Raw genomic sequence first — 24,482 nt, forward strand, 5'->3', positions numbered from 1 at the left:
CATTTAATTGCAAATCAATCATTTATTTACTTTGTAAACAGTTATGTTCTTGTGCCAGAACTGATGTTGAAGTCTTAAAAATGTGTATTCTGCAGCGATAATAGTCTCAGAATACAGAAGTTACCCATGGGTATGCAATAGATATTAATACACCAAAATGCATTAATGACGGTCTGATCACTGTGCATCAGTCCATTTCAGATGAGCACAGGGTTTGTCCCTGTGCTGATATGCATCACATAAACATGTCGATATTATGCACAGTAGAGAAAGACAAATCAAAAATCCCTGAAAGCACCCTTTAGGGAACACAGTTCATCAACTGCTGGAATACTTGCCCATGTATTTTCTGAGGAAGTGACAAGCCCACACTTGCTCATAAAGGAGTGGGTCTTTCCTGGATGCTGGTTTTATACCCAAACATTTCAACCACTTTACAACTAATAATTATATAATAAAAATAATCCCTTAAACGCTTTAACAATTCACAATGTTCCTGGTCTTAAACTGCCCCTGTCCCTCTATTTTTTGGAATGTGTTGCAAATACTACTTTCTGTTTTTACTTGCATTTCATTCTGTTTTGCAAATTTCATTAATGTATTTTATTAGAAGGATTATATATTTTAGATGACTATCATTTGTGTTTCAAGCTATTTCTGAAAAACTAATGATAAAATGATTCAAATAAGATGATTGTGATCACAAAGTCGTGCTTGACAATATGATCATTAAATAATTCCCTCCAGCAGAACGTCCTGTTCTACTTATATACCAAAAAGACTTTTCTATTATTCTCATGGTTTTACACAGTGTCGAGGTGATTTCAGGGGAGGTCCTCATGCTCTGGAACTGTAAAAACTGCTGTAAAAGTATATGAGCCTCTTTTGTACTGGAGATTTCTGAGAATTTGCAGTGATGACCCTGCCTATGCTGCTGAGAGGGGATAAGAGAACTGGAGGTGTTAGACAAACATGAGCTGAAAACTCCCCCCACTAGGTCCAGTCATGCAAAACAAATGTACAGAGTTTCTACCACCTTAGAATGATCCACCCATATACTGCAATACGACAGAGCCATCAGGAACCCAAAGTAACAACACATTTCCCTATCTGTTATTCAGTGGGGGCACTGATGAAGCAATAACCAAGTATAAAAGGAAATAAACCAATCCAGATGAAAAGCTTTTTGTATGGGGTCTATGAGGACAGAGTTTTGGGCAGAGAGCTCCCTGGGGTGCTGGAATCGACCACAAAACAGAGAGGCGCATTAGCTCAGATAGGTTCAGAGAGAAAGAGAGCATATAGACGCCTTTTCACTGTGAGCGACCCGTGTCGAATCAATAGCTTTTCTGTCAGTTGTCATGGAGCATGTTGTTGTTCTGCTCCCCATCAATCGTCATCGAGCCTTTCTCCCTTTCCCTTGTGTATCACTGTTTATATCCCAGAGGCTCACAAAGGCTGAAGAGGATCAGAGAAGTGAAAGCACCACACAAAAGGAGCTCCATCAGAAGGTGCGAGAGGCTTTGAAGAGGAAGCACCTGTATTTTTTAGTTGACTGGAAAATAAGTCCTGCGTTGGTAAATATCAGCTCTACGTCTGCAGCCTCTCTCACTGAGTGGAATTCATAAATGACAATAGCTGACCTTGTCATCAGAGACTATGACTCACAGGATGGTTCTGAAGAAAGAAGGAAAGAGGTATGTCCAAGGAACAGGAAAAAAATGATAATGCCTCGGGTATGGAGAACAATAAGATCTCAGAATGAAAGAAAGTGCTGCTGAGACACCAGCAATTACTGTATACAGATGTAGAAAGCGTATATGTCAGGTCATAAAGCAGGCACGAGTGATCAGGTTGAAATCAGCAGAAATCCTGGATCAGACAGAAAAATAAATAGCATTATCTTCAGTATGTCAAAAACACAGGGATTAAATGTTCAGGGTTAACACAGTTAACTCGAACATTTAACAAGATTCTCAATGATAGTTTCCAGTTTTCATTAATGACATCATGCGCCAAATAAAGTGTATAAAACCTGGGTCAATAATGTTCATTTTAACTGGTGTAAATATTCTAGCCATTATCAGTTTAGTGGTCAAGGAAACTCACAGACCAGTCGCATGTCACATCTCAAGTGAAGCTACTTAGCCAATCAGATCTGTGCATTATGTGTGAGTGCTGTGTCTTAAGTGAATGAAAATAGAAAGTTCACCAGTTGAAATATCAATGGGAGTTCTGATAACACTCAGCATGGAGTGTATTTAGATGTAAAAGCACCATACTTCAGCAAAAAGAGCCAATCAGCTTGCTGGTGATGAATAACACCCCATTCATTCATTCATTATCTGTAACCGCTTATCCAGTTCAGGATCGCGGTGGGTCCAGAGCCTACCTGGAATCATTGGGCGCAAGGTGGAAATACACCCTGGAGGGAGCGCCAGTCCTTTACAGGGCAACACACACACTCACTCACACCTACAGACACTTTTGAGTCACCAATCCAACTACCAATGTGTGTTTTTGGACTGTGGGAGGAAACCAGAGCACCTGGAGGAAACCCACGCAGACACAGGGAGAACACATCAACTCCTCACAGTCACCCAGAGGAAACCCACGCAGACACAGAAAGAGCACACCACACTCCTCACAGACAATCACCCAAAGGAAACCCATGCAGACACAGGGAGAACACACCACACTCCTCACAGACAGTCACCCAGAGCGGGAATCGGCCCCTGGAGCTGTGTGACTGCGACACTACCTGCTGCACCACCGTACCGCCCTGAATAACACCCCATCCTTCTGCAAATAGGACATTTAACTTAGCAGTTGTACCACAAGTGGAGGATATTTTGCCGCTAATGTGGAAAAAGCAGTAAAATAGAGAGCCCCTATAAGTCATCAGGCATTTTAATATACATATAATTTGTTAAGTTCCGTGTGAAACCAACAAATATCAAATTATATCGAATTGTAACTGCATTTGGAAGCTGATATTATATTTAGCAGGATATAGTCATAATAAAAAGATGATATAATGTTTCAGAACTTATATTCTAAGCATATCCTCTAACTAGACTTTGTTGTATTTTAATTAAATACCCCTGGTACATACCATACACAGTCAGTTATTCAGTTCTCCTGTGACTGCAGCCCTCTTACTCTCATACAGTTCTGTTACATCTAGATCTGAGGGCAACCGCTTTGATAGTGCTTTAGTTTGTTTGTTGCTTGTAGTTGTATATCTCTAGTTCTCCTGTAACTATGGTCCAGCTGAAGCTGAATCATCAACTGTGTTTTGCCTGTAAATGACATTTCAACCTCAATGTGTTGCAGAGATTAATAAATTCAACTAACTTGAGCTTCATCTACAGAATCATCAATGGAAATTTCAGTGGGCTACAGTGAGGAATCTCTAATCTCAAAATGTCACAGGAGAAATATGGCTTAACTGCATTTAAAAAGTAGTGGGGTAGGAGAGTGTTTGAGTGAGTCAGCCTACGTTTGAATGTTCATCTTAAAGCGCTTCAATGAAAAGCAACAAATTTTGAGATGAGAAAGAATAGAAAGAAAAGTCTGCATGCATCAGCCTGCACACAAGGATTCAATATTTTTATACAAGAATAATATCACAGCACACTACTTGGTAACTAGTGACTTACAAATAAGTGAAAGGTCCATTTAATATGTCTGTGCACTTTATATGGTCACTTACCCAATTGACCTTGTTGCTCTACAGAGGAAAACACATTTAACTCCAATTCAGCAGCAGCCAGCAGACAAATGACTGTGACAAAATGTATTCAGCATTCAATGAGGCAATCTGCTCACTCCAGTCTCCTTCAATTACAAAATGTTAAAATTCTGTTTTAATTTCACACACAGTTTTAATAATCCAACAAACCCAAACAAACACAGACAAACGGAAACTGTAGTTACATTACTGTCAAAACGTCATGTCCTGCAAGTAGAAAACACAGTAACCCTTTAAAGAAACACTATGTAGTATTTTTACCTTAAAATTCCACCTATAAAATCATGTTTCACTGATCTGTAATAAGGTCTGTTGTTGCTACTCCGGGCTCAGCACTGCAGAAACTGCACTATATAACCTTTGGTGGAGGGTAGGAAATCAACACTGTGAACTACACTGTGTAACTGTAGGGGGAGCCCAGGAGCAAAAACACCAAATCATACCTAGTGTTCCTTATATTTCAGAAAACAAACAAACAAACAAAAACAAAACAAATAAAAATAATAAAATGAAAAAACACAAAAAATATGAAGTTGCCCCAGCAGCCTCAGTAGTAATTCAGCAATGTGGACTGAGCTAAAACCACATCAGGAAACAAAGACTGGGAATGCGTGCATCACAGCGGTTTTCATTTCTTTAGCGTGCGTTATCTAGAGCATTTCTAAAGCAATATGACACAGTTACCCTCAACTTTACTAGAAGAAAAAGCCAGTGTTTGAAGTTACATTTTAATTAAATTTGGGAATAGAGGGATAGAATTTTTTTTTTGCAGCTCTCACCAGACTAAAACTTTACTTGCTGTCAGTTACTGAGCAGAAAGTACACCCCTCTGTGCATTCAGCCAGCACAGCTGCAAACAAACCGTGACCAGGTTTAAAAATCAAACAGCTGACATTTCTGAACAGGACATGAACGGGAAATTGTGAGCAGCTGTGTGGACCATGTGAACAAAGGCGAGGAGTGAACATGGATTCATGAAATCATCGCTGTCAGATCAGAAAATAGCAACCCAAAAGTGAGAAAAAAATCTTTTTAAAGTCATTTTAAAAGATTTTAGTCTGAATACATTGGGCCGTTTCTTTTGGTCTGGCTTAAAATTGTAACACAATGAAAAGGCAGGGGATAATTTCAAATAATACAAATAAAAGAAAAATGACAAAAAAGGGAAAGATGTTGTGGCATCTCCTGAGTTGGACTTGACATGTAAATAAAACAAACAACATAAGAACAGAAAAGATCCATCTGAATGTGGGTGCGCAATGATCTCAGACTGGCCATTTTTATATAAGTCTATATAAAATAAGTTTCTTATACAGACAGTAAAAACAGCAATAACGGTGTCCATTATCAGCATCCTGAGATATCTTTGGTCTTGTTCTTCCTTTGGAAGCGTGTGTCGGACGGGCTAAAACCTCTTTCTCTTGCCCCGAATACGGCCCAGCTGGGAGTCTTGGCCACATAGTCCAGAGCAGAGAAAGTCACAGTGCCTCCACTTTCTTCATACAGCTGGCTGAGCTCCTGGAAACGATCATAGTCAATCCACGTCCACCACTCGCCATCCACCTTGAACTACACACAGAGCCAAAGAGAAAGAGAGAGAGAGAGAGAGAGAGAGAGAGAGAGAGAGAGAGAAGAGAAGCTCAGTGATAAATTGCACTCACTATGGCAAAAAATGCAAGTGAGCCCAGCTCCCAGTCCCCCAGCTTGACAGAAGTCGCCTTTGACTAATGAGGCTCCATGTTTCTCCAACTCCTGGCTCACTGCCTGAGCCTCTGTTACCAAACGGTGCACAGAGATGTCTGTCGGACAGCAAGACCGGAAACAGGAGGCTTCTAGGTGGGTTTTAAGACTTGGAAAACCTTCAACTTAAGGATAAGAAGTGTCATGTAGAGAAAAAAAACAAAACTTACCATGAACCCCAAATGCAAAGGTGTGTTTGTTTGCTTCTTGAGGAGTGCTCTACAAATGAGCTTGAAATATTTCTCCAGACTCAATGGGACCAACAGCTCATGCCAGATTTGGACATGTCGGCAAGGTTTGTTGGACTTCCGTGCTTGAACTATTTTGGTTTGGAGATTATTCTGCAAATCCTTTAAACTGGCATTCTAGTGTCACCCATTTGTGTCAGACACAAAACCCCAGCAAATCGTATTTAAATTAGTGCGGATAAAATGATGTAATCCATTTTTAAATGTGCATTTAAATGTGTAATTCTCAATGCTTTATATGCATTGTAAAAATGTGTATAGACTATGTCTCACTACTCACTACATTATTTATGTGAGAACAGTGCGTAATGGTTGGGTCCAGGACCAATTAAACAATGAATGTAGTTCACAAGCAATTAAAACTTAGCTTTTCAAACAGAAATGTGCAACTTTGGTAACCACATGACACACTTAAACAGGACAAATGAAGCTTTAAACAGACTGCACATGACACCTGTCAATAGAAATGGATAACTAGTATGAATAACTAAAAAAAAAAAAGATATAGCAAGCATTAATAAGTATTTATACTGGATCATTTTCATATGTAAAGAAACTTATGTGCTTCATGACATGACTTAAGCAAAGGGGAAAAGAAAATACCATAAAGAAGAATACGGATAAAACAATGCCTGCAATGCATGTAGTGATCAAGATTTTTACACTCCAAACCACAAGCACCAAAACACATTCAAGCCTTTTATACTTGAGCCTTGTGTAAAGGGCATGTGAGGAGTCTAAAAGGTTGAGCACAGCTGGGTTTGCTTTTCTGACACATCTAAATCAATCTGCACTGATGTTTGAGAGCAGCTCCCCGGAGCCTTACTGTAGTGAGTTGAAGTGATTGCATTTCACACCATTGACAAGCAAGGGTGTAACCCATTCCAAGCTACATGACTAGCCACAGGGACTATGACCTGTAGTGTTGACTTTGAGGAAACAATAGTGTATATATATATATATATATATAAAATTTTTAGATTACATTTTAATAAAATAAAAATTGTCATTTTTTTATACCAAGTAACAGCTTTTATACTAAGAAACAACAGAAGGGCAGGAGAACTGAATTACAATTGCACATTACACAGAAACACTTATTTTTACACATAATATATATGCATCGAAACATTCAATGTGTCTTTTTTCCAGGTGTGCTGTAAATCCATTCCACATTATGGTTTCTATGTGGCAGGTGGCTGAAAGGCATGCTAAACTAGGTTTCAGAGCATGATGAGTTGTTGCTGGAGGACTGCTCTGGTTCTAAACTGAAAAGCAACAAAGTTTGCTTTTAGCTTTTCTCTGCTTTTTGAGAGTCTAACATTTTAGTGACCTTTTCCAGACAAAATGATCTCTATCAGCCTCCCATAAGGAACCCAATCCCAAAAACATACTTGACTACTGAAAGTGGGAATGTGTTCCCATTAAAGCCTGAAGGAGAAAGTGCTGGACAGTCCCTTAAGTCCCAGAGTAAACGAAAAATGCAACCGCTCGCCTAATTAACAACATCCAAGTACGGTCAGCAGCAGAAGTCTTAATCCACGGGGCTAAGGACAGCCTGTAACTATTCTATTACTGAGACTCTTGCTCTGCAATAGCCAACTCTGTCTGTAAGTACCAAAGGGACAGCCTCGGCACAGCTAATGAAGCCTTTAAAAGGGAAAGCAAGCGGCCCAACTTGGCTTTTACTGTCTGCATAAAGACAAGTGCTGTCTGAGTTTCTGAAAGCAGCCTTGTGTCGCAAACCGACAGCCTGGAACAGAGGAGACGGCACAGCATCATATCCCATTGTGTTCACGCTCCTTTCCGTGGGCCACCTCTCCCCTTTAGAGGCAAGCTAAGCCCTAGTGGGCTGTCTTACTGCCATGTTATCTCTTCCACCATGTTCACCTGCAGCTTCCAGGAGACAGTGCTGAACGCTATTCTCTGCAGTTAGTCTGCAAAAGCCTCACGATAGAAGGACTCTGGGAACTGGGGCCTCCTATGCCTTGTGTTTTCATTACAGAGTAATTTGCTCAAATGAAGAGCTTGGGTGAGCTCCCTGGGGTTCTGTGAAAACCCTCCCGCAGATAAGCAGTAGTCAGTAGATGAGCGCTCCTTTAAGGCTGGCTTGTTCTCAGCTGGAGGGTCCCAAATCAATGATAAATCCACTGACACCCTTCTACCCTCCCAGCTGCATTTCTCCTGACAAACACAGCCAGTCTAGAGCTATTGACACATATCTGTAGCTTGGGGCACTCTTGGCATAGATGAGAAGGGATGGAACGACTTATATGGCGCTTTTCCATTGCATCCTATTTTGACTTAACTCAGCACGACCCAACGCACCTTTAAGCCCTGGTCCCCTGTTGCATTTCCATTAGCACAGCTCCCCCACAAAATGTAGCAAGTGACATCCCCTAACAGGAACTGCAGGCTTTAAAAATACAACAATGGCAGCTGTAACGTTAAGCTCTGTTTACTTGTCGTGTTGATGAAGACGCACACTGAACATGGCTCCCACTCCAGTCCTCACATATCAGCAGTTTTTTTGTTCCTTGTTGCACGTCCGCTTCTTGCTTTTATAATCTGCTGCCAATCAAAGGAGCATTTGAAATTCTTCAAAAGACCACTGTATAATTTTATGAGCTGTGAGTCTGTTAAAAACAAATGTTATCAGTGCTGTAAGTTAGATATCGCAGTCAATTAGAGTTATATTTAAACCCCTTCTCAGCTCGCTTGGAACTTCACATGAACAGAGACTAAAAAATAATGGGACCGGGGAACAGCTGTGCCTAGTGCCCATTATTGAATTGGAAAAGCTTTACCTTTAATCTATAGGGCATTGTGTCCCAGCAGATGGCCATGCTGAGATGACAACTGTAAAGAGCCCTAATACTTTTATTTTGGAGTTGATTTAATGTAAGTGACAAAAAGAATGATGACTAATCATAAGGGGCTCATACCCAAGACATGAACATTCATAATGATTAAACTATACACAGCCAAAACGTATCCAATATCCAGCTTTAAATTTAGCTTTTTTTCCTTCAGCTTAACTATGAAAACTAAGTTTCAAAAATGTTTAAAGAACAACAGAAGGCCCTTTGTAACTCTGCCAGGCGGGGTAGAGTTACTAATTTGCCAATAGGTAAAATGCTGCAGTGGAGGCACATCCTCATCTGCAGACACTGCAGGGCTCTTTAAACAGCTCTTGTTTATGAATAATTGAAAAATCAAAAGCGCATATTTGGGCATCATTGGATATACCACTCTGCTGCCTCATTAAATCACTTAACTCATTACAGAGGTGTTAAAACAGCAGCGTCCTCTTAGAATTAATTACTTATTTGCTCCTGGAATCAAGGGCCTGGCAGCCCTGCTGTAAAAAGCACTGCTAAATGTGACCAGGCCACAGCAGCCTCCTGGAGACTGTAACAGTGCTGTGGTGTGACTGTATATCTATGGAAAACTGAGAAGAACAAAAGCTGATAACAGTACAAATCACTCCAGACCAAGCAAACCAAAGTGTAAATTGAAGAATCATATCTGGCATCAAATGCACACTGTGTTTTATTGTATTAGATGAGAGCAGAGAGAAAACAACAGCAAAAAAAAAAATAAAACCAAGGCTCCAAGTTACTGACCGTGGCCTTGTGGAGTTTGGTGTGAGAAATTGCTCGGTATTAAAGGAACAATGGATTTTTTCAAGTGCCCACATGAGTCACAGCTGTGGTAGGTAAATGCGTGAAGTTGGCAGTAATGCACTCAGCCTGATTTTTTTTTCCACATCAAATTCAATAGCAACTTTTTCAGCCCTCTGTCATGTACTTTTGACATGCATGAGCCAGGAACAAAAACTACTAGCACCGTGCTGCTGTCCTCTGCCTGTGAAATGCTTCACTCTGGAGGCAGGAAGCTTTGTCAGGGTTTAATATGAATTGTGGCAGAAGCAGGTCAGGCTGGATCTGTGTGAAGGGGTGTGTGTGCGAGAGCTCCATACAGACAATGCTGATTTAAACACCTGTTCAAAGCAATAGTCCGTCTGTCACCACTTTCTCTCAGGAAAATCTGAGAAAAATCTGAAAATGTATAGGCAGATCTACTAAGGCAATATATGATGAGCTATAAATCCACAGCCGCACATGGCCATATACACAGGGCAGATGGTCATAATGTATCTGGCAGTATGCATGCATAAAGGGTAGGTGAAATTATTCAAATTTCTCTCTTCAAATGAATGTAAACTGTGCACTGCTGCAACCACTAAGACGCTGGCTGCAATAAATAAGTCCATAAGTAGCATCTGAATTGGTAAGGGGTGGCATACGGCCTTCTAATATGCTAAAGTCAACTCAGTTATATTACGTACTGACATTTTAATTTACATTCATATCCAAAACGGAAGAGGCCTTGTTGTGCTAACCATCAAACTGGCTTTAGAAATGGTAAAGGTGTGTTTATGGTAATGGATTAAAATGGCTAAGACTGATTTGCCTCTATGTGACATTAGCCTGAACAGGTCACACTCCAGAACTGACCCTCATCATACCTCTCTGTCATCCTCAGAGTAAGTGGGATTTTGCAAATATTAATTTGATTTCTCTTGCTGTAAAGCATTGTGTTTATTTTTTGATGTTGCACTGACTGCAATTATCACCCTAACAAACATGTACAAAGCATAACTATTGTAACAGCATAAAAGAACTATATCAAATTCACTGCAATAGAAATCTTGTGAATTTATCGAGTATGGGTTTGCCATACCATATATAAAGCTATAAAAAAGATAAATATCACTCAATAAACCTCAATAAATAAATAAATAAATATATAATACAAATCTCCGAACTGATGACTACTTGGGAAGATAGCTTGAATTCACTTTAATTAGTTATTAGTAAAATTATTTTTATTCTGATCTTGATCCATTTCAATGTCTGATTCTGATGTTCTGCACTGACATCCTGATTAGTGTATGCTTTTAGCACTATCACCTCTAACAGCACTAACTAATTTATAGTGGTTCTTATCATGTTGGGTAAAATAATTCTTAGTTCAATACCTAGTTAATGTTCTGGGAGCAGCCAGGCAGCCACTAACCTACAATTATATACAAATCATACATAGGGAATGTGGTTTAAATTGGACAACTTGTAGGGTCAATTTATCAGTAATTTTAATATCCTACCTTATAATTTAAGAAGAAAAAAGGGGGAAATTAAATAACTGACTTTATTTTCTTACAGAGTTTAAAACACACCTAAAACTATATTTTATACAAGAAAAAGAAAACTAGGCAAGCGTAGTTTAGCCAGACCACCTCAGCCATATAGCCACTGTCAGAGACGTGTTTCTGGCATTTCAAAAACTGGAAAGCCCAAAATACATACCCTTGTCATTGGAAGGTCTGGAGGAGCTTTGGTGCTTCATACATTACATGTGGTTTTTATTATGTGATTGTGTTGTACAGAAAATATGGAGGGCATGACTAATAAACGAAAAGCAGGTAGTGTCACAGTCACAGCCCCATGGACCTGGAGTCTATGGGTTCAAGTCCCACTCCGGGTGACTGTAAGGAGTTTGGTGTGTTCTCCCTGCGTGGGTTTCCTCTGTGTGCTCCGGTGTCCTCTCACGGTCAAAAAAGTATGTAGTTTGGGTGTATGAGTGAATGTGTCTGTGTTGCCCTGTGAAGGACTGGTGCCCCCTCCAGAGTGTGTTTCTGCCTTGTGCCCAATGATTCCAAGTAGGTCCTGGACCCACAGCGACCCTGAACTGGATAAGCGGTTACAGATAATGAATAAACAAAGTTTTGTTCATAATATATAACACAGGCACCAGTATTTTTCTTGTTCATTTTGCTTAAAAATAAATACTAGATGATCTACCACCAAAGAACAAAGACCACCAAGAACATTTTGTTGATTTTAAGAATTATAATTACCTGTTTACTCAATGTAATAGGTGAAAGCATGTGAAGTGTAAGAGTTTAAGGAGACTGTGCACAGCTACGTGGAGTTTTATAAACACACTAAAGCCACAAAATGTCTCCCCAAAAATCTTCCCTTTACAATATTTTAGGCAAAAACACACACTCACGTGAAATGTGACAAATTCAGCAGTCCTTGCTCTGCGAGATATAATGTGTGTAAATGTGGCTTACTGAGCTTGTGACTCGTGTATGCGGGTTTCAAAATTAGTAGTCAGTCAGTCAATCTGTCAGTCAGTAAGCGAAAATGCCTCTTCTAGGTCGGCCCAGTAGGCAATCAGGCAAAAAGACCTTAATTTGGCTAGAAATTAAATGAGGAGAAGGGACTACATGAAAATGTGCACAGCATGAAGATGAGTACCACTTGTCTACTGTGAAATGAAACCAAGAGAAAGTGGTCAGGTAGGATGACGAGGTACTGATACGGTTTTTCATTCTCTTGTCCATTCAACCTCCCACTTTCCTGCATTAACTGTGTGGACAAAATTTGGATTTGTCTGATGTGAGAGAATAACACAAGACATTTACAAAAAGTATCAATCCCTATATATTTATGTCCTTTTCTGTACGACTACTTCGGATAAATAAGTATCTGATGTAAGATGAGCTTTTGATAATCAGATGAATTTTTCTGGTTTTGCTGTCATTTCTGCTTTTTTTAATCCTTTCAGTTGTTTCTCTTCGGTTATGGAGTTCTGGAGTTGGAGTTCCTATGTGTCTTGCCCAGAGCGTAAGAGGTTTACGGGAAATTAATGTGCTGTAATTACACTTTTGACTAGGTTTAGAAGTAAACTCCAACAGCTGAAACTCTGAGCTGAAATGAATAAACAAGCTGAGTGGGGAGCACATTCAACACCAGAGTAAAAAGACAATAAGCTGTTTTTGCATGATTTAAAAGATATAAAAAGGATTTTCAGCAAATCAGCTCAGAGAAATAGTGCACCTCAGGGGCAAAATATGTAGATGTAACGTAACTGCCATTTTTCTATATATGTTACACACATCTTTTTGTTCTTTGTTGACGTAACTGAGCTGGACAGGGGCCAGTAGATCAGGGCTGTTTTTAGACCACAGCTCATTCTCAGAACTTGTTTAATAATGAGAAAAAAACAGGGAAACAACAATAACAGCAAGAGACAATAATGAGGGCTGAGGTTCTTGCATTTTCTGCCTTGAAAATACTCTATTGGTTGCCACTGGTTAAAAAAACGCAGTAGAATCACAATCAAGAATAGTTTGAAGGCTGGTATTATTGTGTAAATAGCATAATAACATAGCATAAAAATGTGCCCATGAACAACTGCACATAAATATGGTTGTGATTGTTAGAGAAAAAAGCTGAAAAAGGCTCAGTGCCCACACAAACGATTGAAAAAGGGACAAAAAAAGAAAAGAAAAAGAAAACAAAAAAGAACAGATGTAGAGGGGATCTGTAAATGTAAAAGGCTTCTGTTTCTAAAAGCAAACAAGAGCATGCTAAGATCAAAAAACTGCATCCCTCCTCCTTGCGATGGAGTTAATGTTTGTGCTGAATAACATCTTGATATTTAGAGAAAGGTTAGAAGCATCTTAACAAGTTCCACATTTAACATGTCCTCACCCGATGGAAAGTACTGGAGGAATGGAACCTTACCTTGTGGTGTGCTAGTAAGAGGCAGTTAGAATGCTCGTGTTCAGAGGCAATCTCGTAGTCTTGCAGTAGGTCGGCCAGCTGCTTCACAAAGTGTATAACCTCCTCGTGCCAGGGCACATTGGCCATAGTTAAACTGCTGGCCGAACTTTCACCACAGTAGGTCACTCCCTATGAGGCAAAGAAAAAGACAAGCAAACATTGGGGAGAACAATTTATCATAGTATAGCTACAGAACACATTTCCCAAACCTGGGCGTTGCATCTCAATACAGAAATGTGACTGCATTGTGGATATAGATGATATCAAATTCTGGTTATTATACCATTGAATGAAGTTGCATTATTTAAACATCAGAGGTCACAGCTGTTTTAATTCACATTAGCATGTCCAATACCACACTCCTGTTTGTGTTAGCACTGCAGCTAATTCCATACTGCAGTGGACAGTGGTGATGGGGAGATGGGGAGGGGATGCCCCATTTTATTCATATATTTCCACAAAATTCATTCAAATTTTGTTTCAAATATTGTAAGAAAATCAAATTGTGAATCCAGAATGTTGAGTCAAATCAAATCTTGAGTAGATTGCATAGTTACAACTCCTAATGTGCAGGTAATTTAAATGATTATTGTCTGATCCATAATTAGTCTAATAGGCATCCAGAATTTCTACATTTACTGCAGTAGCCAGAATAGGATTTTCTTTCCAAGTCTGACATTACAAAATACTTTCTGGCTACTGCAGTAAATGTAGACCACTTCAAAACAGCCCCTGAGTGCGTTCATGCCCCAGTGTGGTTCATGCTCAATATTAATGAGAATATCCAGACTGTGAAATTTCAATTTGAAGTATCTGTTGCTTTGGAAGAATTACATAGATACGCTATTCTGTACGAACTGGGCAGATAATTTCATAACAGAATATACTCTTGCAAAAACGTTGAATAACTCTTTTGAAAAATGAGAATGTTCAATGGCTTTTACATACTATAGATGATAACATAATTAAGATGTAAATGTTTTAAAAAATAATTCATATTCTTAAAATCATTGCAGTTATAATAGTTGAGGTACAGCCACACTAAATAGACAAAAGTATTGGGAAAACTGCACATCACACCTTCAGGGAATATAATAAAATCCCATTGTAAATCTGTACACATTTAAATAGAATGAATACATTTTTGCCCATTCATCGTTGACCATGGAATATCTAGGAGCAATGTCATAAACTGACTTGTTGCAATGGTGGTATCATATTGCAGTACCAAGATTGAATCTGTTTGTTAAATGGAATTTACCATTTATATGTAAGCTATGGTCAACTAGAGGTTTCTTTATTTTAACTGGGGGGGGTCTGACTTTTGCCGTTAATCCTGCTTCCCTCAAAGATATACAAACACTCTGTGAATCATATCAGTGCACACACAGCCCAAGGACAGTGGCGCGTGAAGGCTGATTTGGTTTTGTATGGATGATGGAGCTGGAGAGAGCCAGATCATTTCATCCGACTCCCACACACACACACACACACACACACTCGAACGCACAAGACGGGACAGGATTCAGTTCACACCTCACAAACGCTGCTGTGATCAAGAAAAAATAGGCTGCGGAGAACCGCAAGGGACAGACCACATGCCGAGAGAGCATATTCCGTTTATTCAGCACTCCCAGCAACAGCATATAATACCTATTTGCTTATAGCGATGCTACAAGCTGACAATTATGAGACAGATGCATCCCTTGTCAGTCTGATCATCAAGTCTCTATACATGGACCTGTGAAATTGTTTCAATTTTCAACAAACATGCAACACTGCAATTGACAAAAGAAAGCCTAGTATGTGGTACATGTGGCTGTCCTTCACAATCATTCTGGCTTTATGTGGGAGCAGTAATAGCATTACTCATCCTGCACAGTGACAGTGACAAACAGGCATTCATTGAGGCACTACCCAGTTTCAGTTCCATCACTTACAGTCATTTAGGTGTGAAAAATCAATGGAACTTTTATACCAGCCATGAGCATCATTGAAGTCACTGAAAATAAACGGCTATACAAATCATGAGGGAAGTTTTAATAAAGCTATTTAAAATTCAGGGCCAGAGGCTGCCCCCATACGCTCATCAGCTGTAAACAAAGCCATGTGGGCTGAAATGGAGTGGAAATGAACAACTGATACCATGCAGTCTCTGAAGGCCAAAAGAAACCAGATGAAAGCAGTCAGAAACATAATAATAACAACAACAACAAAAACAATTTCTTATTCAGGTCTTTGCAAATTAATATCTAACTTGGGACCACACTTTTTAAAATGTTAATCACTATAAGACAATAGTGAATATTTTGAAAATACCATGTCAACATTCTAAAGTATCTCAATGTTTGTTAATATATTGAAGATAATAATAAACAAGGTACAAAATTTTACTATGATTAACACCGAAGTAAACCATCACCACGAATCTAATGATTGCAGTTATGTTAAAAGTACATATTACAAAAAATTTACTTTTTCATTGCATTAGCACATTAATATTGGGACCTGGAGCAGGCTGCCTAAGTCAGTAAACATGGGATAAAATTACTCATTATGATTTTTCTCTATATCTGAGGTCAAGTGCAGAGATTTTTTAGAGTTGTCTTGCCTTCTCATCTGAGTTTCTTCAATTACAGTGCTGGACCAATAATGAAATGTAGTTAAATAAATAAATGCAGTGAAGTAGGTACTGATTCAGTATGGCAACAGCAAGAAAGGAGAAGAAAAAATGGCTAAAATGAGAGATTTTGGTCCTTGCTCCAAACTCCTGTGGCTTGTTTTCATTTTAAGGAACAGTAGATGAAAAGGGTCATTCTGACCAGGATAATTTAGACGAGGGTGAACACTGCTGTTGTGTTTGATCCTTGTGATATTTTGCGCAACGCATGACAGACATCTTAAAACCCCATTAAGTTAACCTAAGGTCCCCTTTAAGGTCCAGTATAGTGCAAATAATCCACAATTGATGCGAAGGTCTACAAACTATAAAGTATGTATACATACATAAAAAATGTAGTAAATAAATGTTTGGCAAGAAAAAAGTATAATAAATATAAAATTCGAAATTAAAACCCACGGTTTTGGAATGGCATATTGAAAATATTTTTTTGAACACTCAGACATGTGTAAGGACCGTAATATTTTAATGGTCCAGATGGGTTTACAATGACACAGTATTTATGTTTTCGTTTAATAATCTGTCATATATATATGATTTGTATTATCCCCTCTATATTGTATCATGGAAAATATTACGCAGATGTTCCATCTGCTCCATCTATTGTAGTAAGCCCCAGACCTTACCCAACTTTGCTCTTGAGGAAATACAGTTCCTGAAACTAAGTTGTTCCATTACTTAAATATAAGTGACTGCTTTCTTTAGAACCACTGCTGAGCTTGTGGTTTCTTGGACCTTGACTTGATGTTCTTTGTCCAGCAAGTGAATTAACAGCAGTTGTTCATTGTCTGGTATATCTTTACCAGTCAAACGTAACAGATCGAATTCTTTTTTCAGTGCCAAAATATCTCTGGTCTCTCTGAGGTCAGCACCACTTACACACTAATCAGAGGAAGATGCTTTCCACCTTTCCAATATTCATCTTCTGAGTGGAGGCAGATTTCCATGGCTGATACTGCAGATGTGGGGTAGGACTGACGAGCCCCGGCCCTTATCGGTCTGCAGCGAATAATGATCACATCCAAAGCAGCAGAGATAAATCAAAGAAGGGAGAGAGTGAAAGCTGCTCTGAGAGTATGCCCTTGCCAGCTCAAAATATTACAGCTCCACTACCCCTGTAATGGAATTTATCAACTCCGCTTCAAGGCCCAACTGAGACTCCAGCTATTCATCTCTGTGAATAAAACGTCTGCTGAGTTTCGGCTCCATTTCAACCGGGCTGGTCTCACCTGCAGCTGCCTTCTAATCACTGGTTAATTAAAGCTCCTGTAAAACACCGTAATGAGCTAACTCAAGTAACACACTGAAAAAGAGCATGATGATGGATGGAGGGAGGTATCCACGCAGATGCAAGGATCTAATCAATTCAACTTCCTTCTGTGCTAAAGAAACTGTTGATCCAGGGTAGGCATATTATTAACACTTTTCTGCTCCAGAGCCACAAATTAATCACTGAAAATATTAGTGATCCCCCCTTATAATATGTCCCACTTTAAGTCTAATAATAAAAATGATTCAAATGCATAAAATCAATAATGTTGGGCAACCCAATCAGAAATGTTCTGAGTATTTTTTCTAGGCATAAAGAAAATAAGAAAATGCAATGATGCACTTTATCCAGATGGTCAGTGTTCTTCTCCTGTACAGTGGTCTATTAGGATTAATGAGCCACTGCTGACACCTCTGTCATCTCCTGAACTTTGTGGTTGAATTATAACTATGGCTGAAAATGACACAATCCTCCTTCTTGAGTTTCTGAAGGAAAATATAAGCTGGATGTGACATTTGCACACAGATTCAAATGCCTTTTAAAAAGTCACCCGGTAAGTGGTAAAGCTCTGAAAAGCAGCTACAGTACATTCAGCAGAATTTCTCACATTATTTCATGGCCTTTATTTTCGGATGGTAAAGCGGGTACACAAACCCGAGCCTCCTGTGGTCCATCAAAGAGGCTCCATTATTGTTGCTAGGTAACAGCCTGTCACAGTTAAAGTCTGCTCGGCTTTGGAGAGCCTCTGCTTTGAACGTGGAAAGCGCTGAGCTGGCTTTCTGATTGGCCGCCGGCCGGTAAACAAGATTCTGAGCGGTGTCACTTCCGCCATGGGTGACGTTTCCACCGTTTCATTACTTGCCAATAAACAGCACAGATATGAGGAGCCAAGGGCATGCACCAGAACACCTGCAGGAATTCACGCAGGAACCAATTACAGGCAGCTGAGAAAAAAGAGAAAGAGAGAAAGAAGAGAAAGGCTGGGGTTGAATCAGAGCGCAGTTCAGCAGAAGCAGAAGATGCTTCCACCTCCACGGGGCCCAGAGGAGAACACTTTACACAAAACCTTTAATTACAGCCTAAGCTTAGATTCTCTGGTTTATAACATGCTGCTGAATTATATGAAGACTTGAATCTGCTCCATCACTCAACCGCTTCATGATATATTTACTTGGAGTGGGCTGTAGGAATGAGATCCCTTTAATACTGATCAGAGTTTCACAACATGATGCAGTGATGCAACATTCACTATCTTTCAGCTGTCAGAGAAATAAAAGAGCTGCCAAATAAACATACCCAGGCCATCACCTAGCACTTCGGTATGCATGGTTTTTGATTGAATGCAAAAATGAACATTAATAATTACTATGGCACATGTGGGTATGTACTAATAAACACTATATCGTTAATTAGGATTTGTATATTGGAGTACACTGATATCTAAACATAGCATGTATATACTTACCTAGATTTTGAAATTCAGGAAATGAATGCCATTTAAAATGTGTTTTTGACTGCGCATTCAATGTAGACCTGCAGAGAATGCTTGGACTCGAGCTGTGTTAATATAAAATGTTTGCTCTTGAATTTCTGATAACACTAGTGATCTCCTGTAACATCTGTAATGTTGAAGAAAAGGGGCACTTGTCCTGCATAAACTTGTACTTGTATTAGCAACAACCGATGGACAGAGGGAGCAACAGAAAGCAATTATACGTTCAGAATGGTGTTCGAAAACTTGTGTCCGAATAGATTAACAGAAAAGGAAATGTATATCAACAACAGAAACTGACCTGAATCACCAATGTAGTCTATATTCTCTTTCTAAAGTAGCATTACCGGATTTACTATCAACAATCAAAGCTTCAGCTGGATGCATCTGACTAATGTGGGCAGGGGAGGGGTGGTGCTTACATTATTCACAAAACCATACTCAAAGACCTGGGTTTTGTTTTGCATACATTTAAGAAAAGGCTAATGTTTTCAAACATATCAGAGCAGTATAGAATGTAGTGTTTTAGTCAAATAATAAAAACATTTAATATCTAAATTCCAAGTACCAATTTAGGCTTGAAAACAGCCCAGAAAATACAAATATTGCAGCATATCTGGTTCTTTCTTTTTAAGTATCTTAAGCATCAATATCTAGTTACAAGTGTAGTAATATGAGTAACTGGGGAGATGAGAGGAGATTGAATAGACTCCCTACTGGGACACAGTGATTGAGGGTGAAGTTCTGTGTCAGTTTCGCCACAGTCTGATTCCAGAGTGTAATTAAAAATCATTTCCGTCACTCACTCAGCCACGGTCTCAATATTTCACAAGAGATTAGAGCTTTCAGCTCAGCCCTCAGTTTGTAGTAAAAGAGGGTTCAATCTGAAAGTGTCCATTCTTTTGGGTGTGTATAAAATCAAACATATAGGGCTTAAAAAGCCAGTCTGGGTCAAATATTCATAAGGCAATTTTGCAAGTACATGAAGACATTTTCACAAGCGCCACAATTTTCCTTAAAGAATTTGCACGTCTTGTGCATGTGCATTTAAAAAAAGATCCAAATGAAATCAAACAAAAATTATTCACAGATCCAAGCCTATTTGAAGACGAGTTTGTTAAAAAAATGTGTCAATAATTATCCAAGTATCAAACAACAGCCCTAACACTTAAAGAACAAAGACTTATACTATCAAATAAAAGTAGGCCTAAATTTGTACTGGCTGTAATAATTGATGTATAATCACACACACATAATGCTATAATTGATCCGAATCGTTAATACAAAGCCTTTCAACATTTTATTACACACAATATAATGTGCATATCCAGCTTTTAAATTACGACCAAAAGTTCTGGAATCGATAAATACTTCTCTAAAACACAAAAAATTTCAACTAATGAGGAGGAGGCGGTGAATACTCTAAAACAATTGGGTATCTCATATTGGAAAATTTAGGATCACATCCTGGAAAAGATACAGTATCATCTTTTCTTTAAGCTCTTGATCTTGATCAGGGTCTGAGTATGTCTGAAGCCTGCAGGGAACCACTGGGCACAAGTTTGGGGAGTGCGACAGTCCATCTCAGAACGTATAAACATTTATCTACATTATTTAGCATTGAGTGCATTCTCAAAACAAAACATACTGCATGGGTAACACAGTAAAAAAAAAATAAGGACCTTTATATGAACATTATTATTATTTTAGGGTCTAGCGAACAGTAGTTGGCACATTACTGTATGAAACATTAAGTAGATGAAGTAGAGAAGATGATACTAACACCTAAGTTTCAACTTAAAAGGAGTTTTAAATTTAAAACTACTTATACATATAAAGAAGACTAAAAAAACGTTTGTTTTAGTCCCAGGTTACTGACCATTACTGCTGTCTAATGCATAAAACTTCGGGCTAAAGCATCAAATGCACTTGGTCCTTCCCTAAACCCACATAATTAATCTAACAAGATATCAAATCAATCCGCTATAACTCTCGCTTCATTTGGTTTCCATTTTACCAGGGAGAGTGAATTTAATGAGGCTAGTCATTATGTGCTTCTCCAACTAAAGACCTAGAGAGCAATGCATGTGACTCTGATATAAACTTGAGCTCCATCTCTGAGTGGAAACACAAGTGAAGGGACACAGATGAGAATTTGATATTCTCATTTGGAGGTTCCCAACCACTGGACCACTGTTTGAATAATACTGTCCAAATTGTGGCTATGAGAAGAGGTTAAACTTTTTTTTTCCCCACAAAATTATGTGTAGATAATTAATTTATGTTCAATTACGTGATCAACAAACTTGATTTAGATTGTGACTAGCCATCAGGCTCCTATACAGGGCATCAGCCATCTCTCTCTGTACACATCCCAATAAACTCTCTTATTCACCTGGATGGTGGTTGAGTACAGCTGACTATTTATATAATAAACCCATAACATGGACAAAAAGGTGTTTCCTAATTTCTAGTAAACTAAGTTCATTAGAAATTAGTAAACACCCTTTTTGTTCATGTTATAATGTGTGTTTATTTTTTGTGGCATGGTAACACTGCAAAATTTATCTAATAATAAGATGAAAGAATGTAAATATGTATATTTACAAATGGTACTATAGAGTTCAGTTTGGCTGAAACAGTGAATCTGTTCAACAGTTCACTGGTTCCTCCAGCAAGACATCTCTCATGAGGAACAGCTTACCTTAACCTCAATGAAGTCTGGCTGTCCTAAGGCAATGAGCTCAGCATAGGCCTTCAGTTCATCCACATTCCAAGCCTTCACAAGGGTCAGCCGGTACACTGTGCGCTGTTGCTGCAAGACACAAAGACAGAGAATCCTAATAAACATCCAGTCAACAAGTAAATAGTGTTACTGTTTTGAAATATTCATTCATGGATGAAGCCACAATTATTCCAGCAACAGAAAGGTTTAAATATATAGATTCATATCAAATTGGTTTCTTTTGAAATCAAGGGTAAGGATTGGGCTCCATGATTTTAGAAAAACACTGATCCACTGCTCCACTCCAACACTGAGGGGCTTTAAACTCTTCAAGCATACATTCTGATGACTTTAGACCCATTTGAAGCACTTCTAATTAACCAAATCAGTAGCTTATTTCACTGATGAGAAGAGTTATCAGAATATAAATGGTCAGAAAAAATTTCAGCGATTTACTAAAATGATGTAGAAACATTGGCATTGTTTTTTTTTTTTTTGTTTTGTTTCATCAAATTAATTTATAGTTGTGATCATTGATTCTTTCATGCATTCAAAAACTATATAGATGCTAAATGCACACAAAGCATTCAGAAAATATCAGTGGCCTCATTTACAATGACAGCCTTCGACAAAATCTGTAAAGTCAGAAAATATGATTACAATACAGGGGCAGTATAATGTGCAGTTCTAATGTTTATATTAATGCAACATGATAAGAGGCTGACATTAGGCAAATAAGTAGGAGACTTTTTCCCCATTAACATCAACAGAGACCAAAAATGAATAAATAACCAGTCATGTATACATTTTCAACTTCATATTCACACTTTATATTTGACACAAGAATCAAACAACTATGCAATGCCAAATAACTTATGTAATAAAAGAAAAGAAACCAAGACTGACAGAAACATTTTCTACAGGAATCTGTGGAGCTCTTCGTTTTTAACAGCAACGGTACCACAGTCTCGCTGACGACGTCTGATTTTAACAATGACCGGACTGGCTGTCAATTAAATGAAATGTAGAAAAGCGTGGACTATTTTAATGGGCAAGTCATTCTTTATCTCTGCATAGAGTGATGTCTGTAAAATGATCAGAGGAGTCCCCCACCAAAAAAAAAAAACCTACACACGTTGTTACCCAGAGTGCACCAGCAGAATGGCCCTAAGGGGAAGACTTCACCAATACATTTTGCTGATAATGGCTACTCATCTCTCGGACGCCTATTATTTCAATCTGTCAATCATCTCCTCCTCAGAGTTCCTGCTGCTCCATGGGGTTTCTAAATATAACTGACCTGCTCTGATCTCTGTCCAAGAGTTCACTTCTTCACTTTTCAACACAACCAGCAGAGAATGAGAGAGAGAGAGAGAGAGAACAACAATACATATTCAGAACTCCACATTCACCGTGGCTCTAAGCCACATCAGAGGAAAATTCTTACCTGAATCCATTTTAGTAGACCTCTGCTTTGTGCTCTGTGTGTAGCACGTGTACAAAGTCTCCTTTTTTAAACAAAATATGTAAAAAGGATTTAAAGTCATACCTGGTGAGATTCATTCGCCTCAGTGAACATGGCTCAACAAAGCAGAAAACGAAATGAACCAAGGACACGCTTAGTATAGAAGCTAGGCTCCCAGTGTATGTGAATATAACAAAAAAAAAATTAAAAATACATATACCCTGACTCCACTCAAGCATGCAAGACTGAGCTGAGTGGCAGGAACAAGATAGCCTGGTTCGAATGTCAATGTTCCCTTTTGAAGATGTTGCATTTTATTTTGTAAAAGAGCAAAGCATATAATATCTGTTAAATTAAGCTGAAGAAAGGGGATCCATCTTCTACATAGAAATATAACAGTATAATAAATCTCCCTGATAACTTTTGGTAATGATCCTCTATCTATTCAGGTAAGGGGCTAACCTTAGTGTATACATTTTATTACCTGTGCTTGCTTGTGTTATAAAAATATAACTCATCATATAAACCATATAATAAATGATAAGACTAGGCAGTAAACATTATGAAGAAATGAATGCTGTATAACAGATGAACCGGTGTATCATCAAAATATGGTCTTAGAAAGGAGGACAGTGCAAATGCTTAATTCCTCATTCACTTGCCTTAAATGCCATTGATTTGTGTGCGTTTTCCTACTGTATTACATAAAATGGTCAAATAAAATATGATCTATCAACTCAAATAAAAATAAAGTACTTCACAACATTTTAACTGTTTGTATCCAATTAATTAAATGCTTTAAATGACACCTAGCAAAATCACATTTTAGTTTAGAAGAATAACTACAATGTTATGCCTGTCCTGTTCTACTTTTACACTGTGGCTAAAACCAGTACAGTTGATCCACTGTGTCTACAGGATCGGAAACAATCATAGGTTGAAAATATCTTTAAAACAAACACATTGTTGATAATTCAGAGCAAATTAGCAGCCCCTTGTGGATCAGCCCCTGATCATGAGTATGTATGTATGTATGTGAGTGAATAGGTAGAAATGTACGTGAGTGAATATGTACAGGGGAATGGTATGTGAATGGTAGTTCAAGTTAATATCAGTTCAACTGATGGCCTATAAAAAGATGTCTCATTATCAAGGTGCCACACAAGAAACATCTCATAATGGGTAAAATGAGCTCTCTCAAGACCTTTGCAAACTTATTGTTTCAAAACATACTGATGGCATTGATTACAGAAGAATTTCTAAACTACTGAAGGTTCCAGTGAGCACTGCTGGGGTCATAAGCAGGAAGTGGAAAGAACATCATTTCACCATAAACCGGCCATGACCAGGTGCTCCCCGCAAGATTTCAGACAGAGTAGTGAATAGAATGATCAGAATATCTGTCCAAGGACAAGGAGCACTTGTGGAGAGCTACAGAAAGCCCTGGAATCAGCAGGTACAATTGTTT

General features: G+C 38.6%; 1 protein-coding gene across 2 annotated transcripts in view; it reads right to left on the reverse strand.

The window, feature by feature from the left end:
* Positions 1–3,709: 3,709 nt before the first annotated feature.
* The window catches only part of tyw1 (tRNA-yW synthesizing protein 1 homolog (S. cerevisiae)), an 85,437-nt gene continuing 64,664 nt past the window's right edge, over positions 3,710–24,482 (reverse strand). The window contains exons 14-16 of one of the 2 annotated variants that reach the window (XM_066678067.1): positions 21,529–21,639; positions 13,344–13,511; positions 3,710–5,323 (exon numbers count right to left, since the gene is read on the reverse strand). In XM_066678067.1, the coding sequence (XP_066534164.1) occupies positions 5,102–5,323; positions 13,344–13,511; positions 21,529–21,639 (501 nt within the window). In that variant the 3' untranslated portion in view covers positions 3,710–5,101. The remainder of the gene's footprint in view (positions 5,324–13,343; positions 13,512–21,528; positions 21,640–24,482) is intronic. The other variant, XM_066678066.1, reaches the window with a different exon arrangement.

The sequence above is a fragment of the Hoplias malabaricus genome, chromosome 1, assembly GCF_029633855.1.
Source record: "Hoplias malabaricus isolate fHopMal1 chromosome 1, fHopMal1.hap1, whole genome shotgun sequence".
In the NCBI taxonomy this organism is placed as follows: Eukaryota; Metazoa; Chordata; class Actinopteri; order Characiformes; family Erythrinidae; genus Hoplias; species Hoplias malabaricus.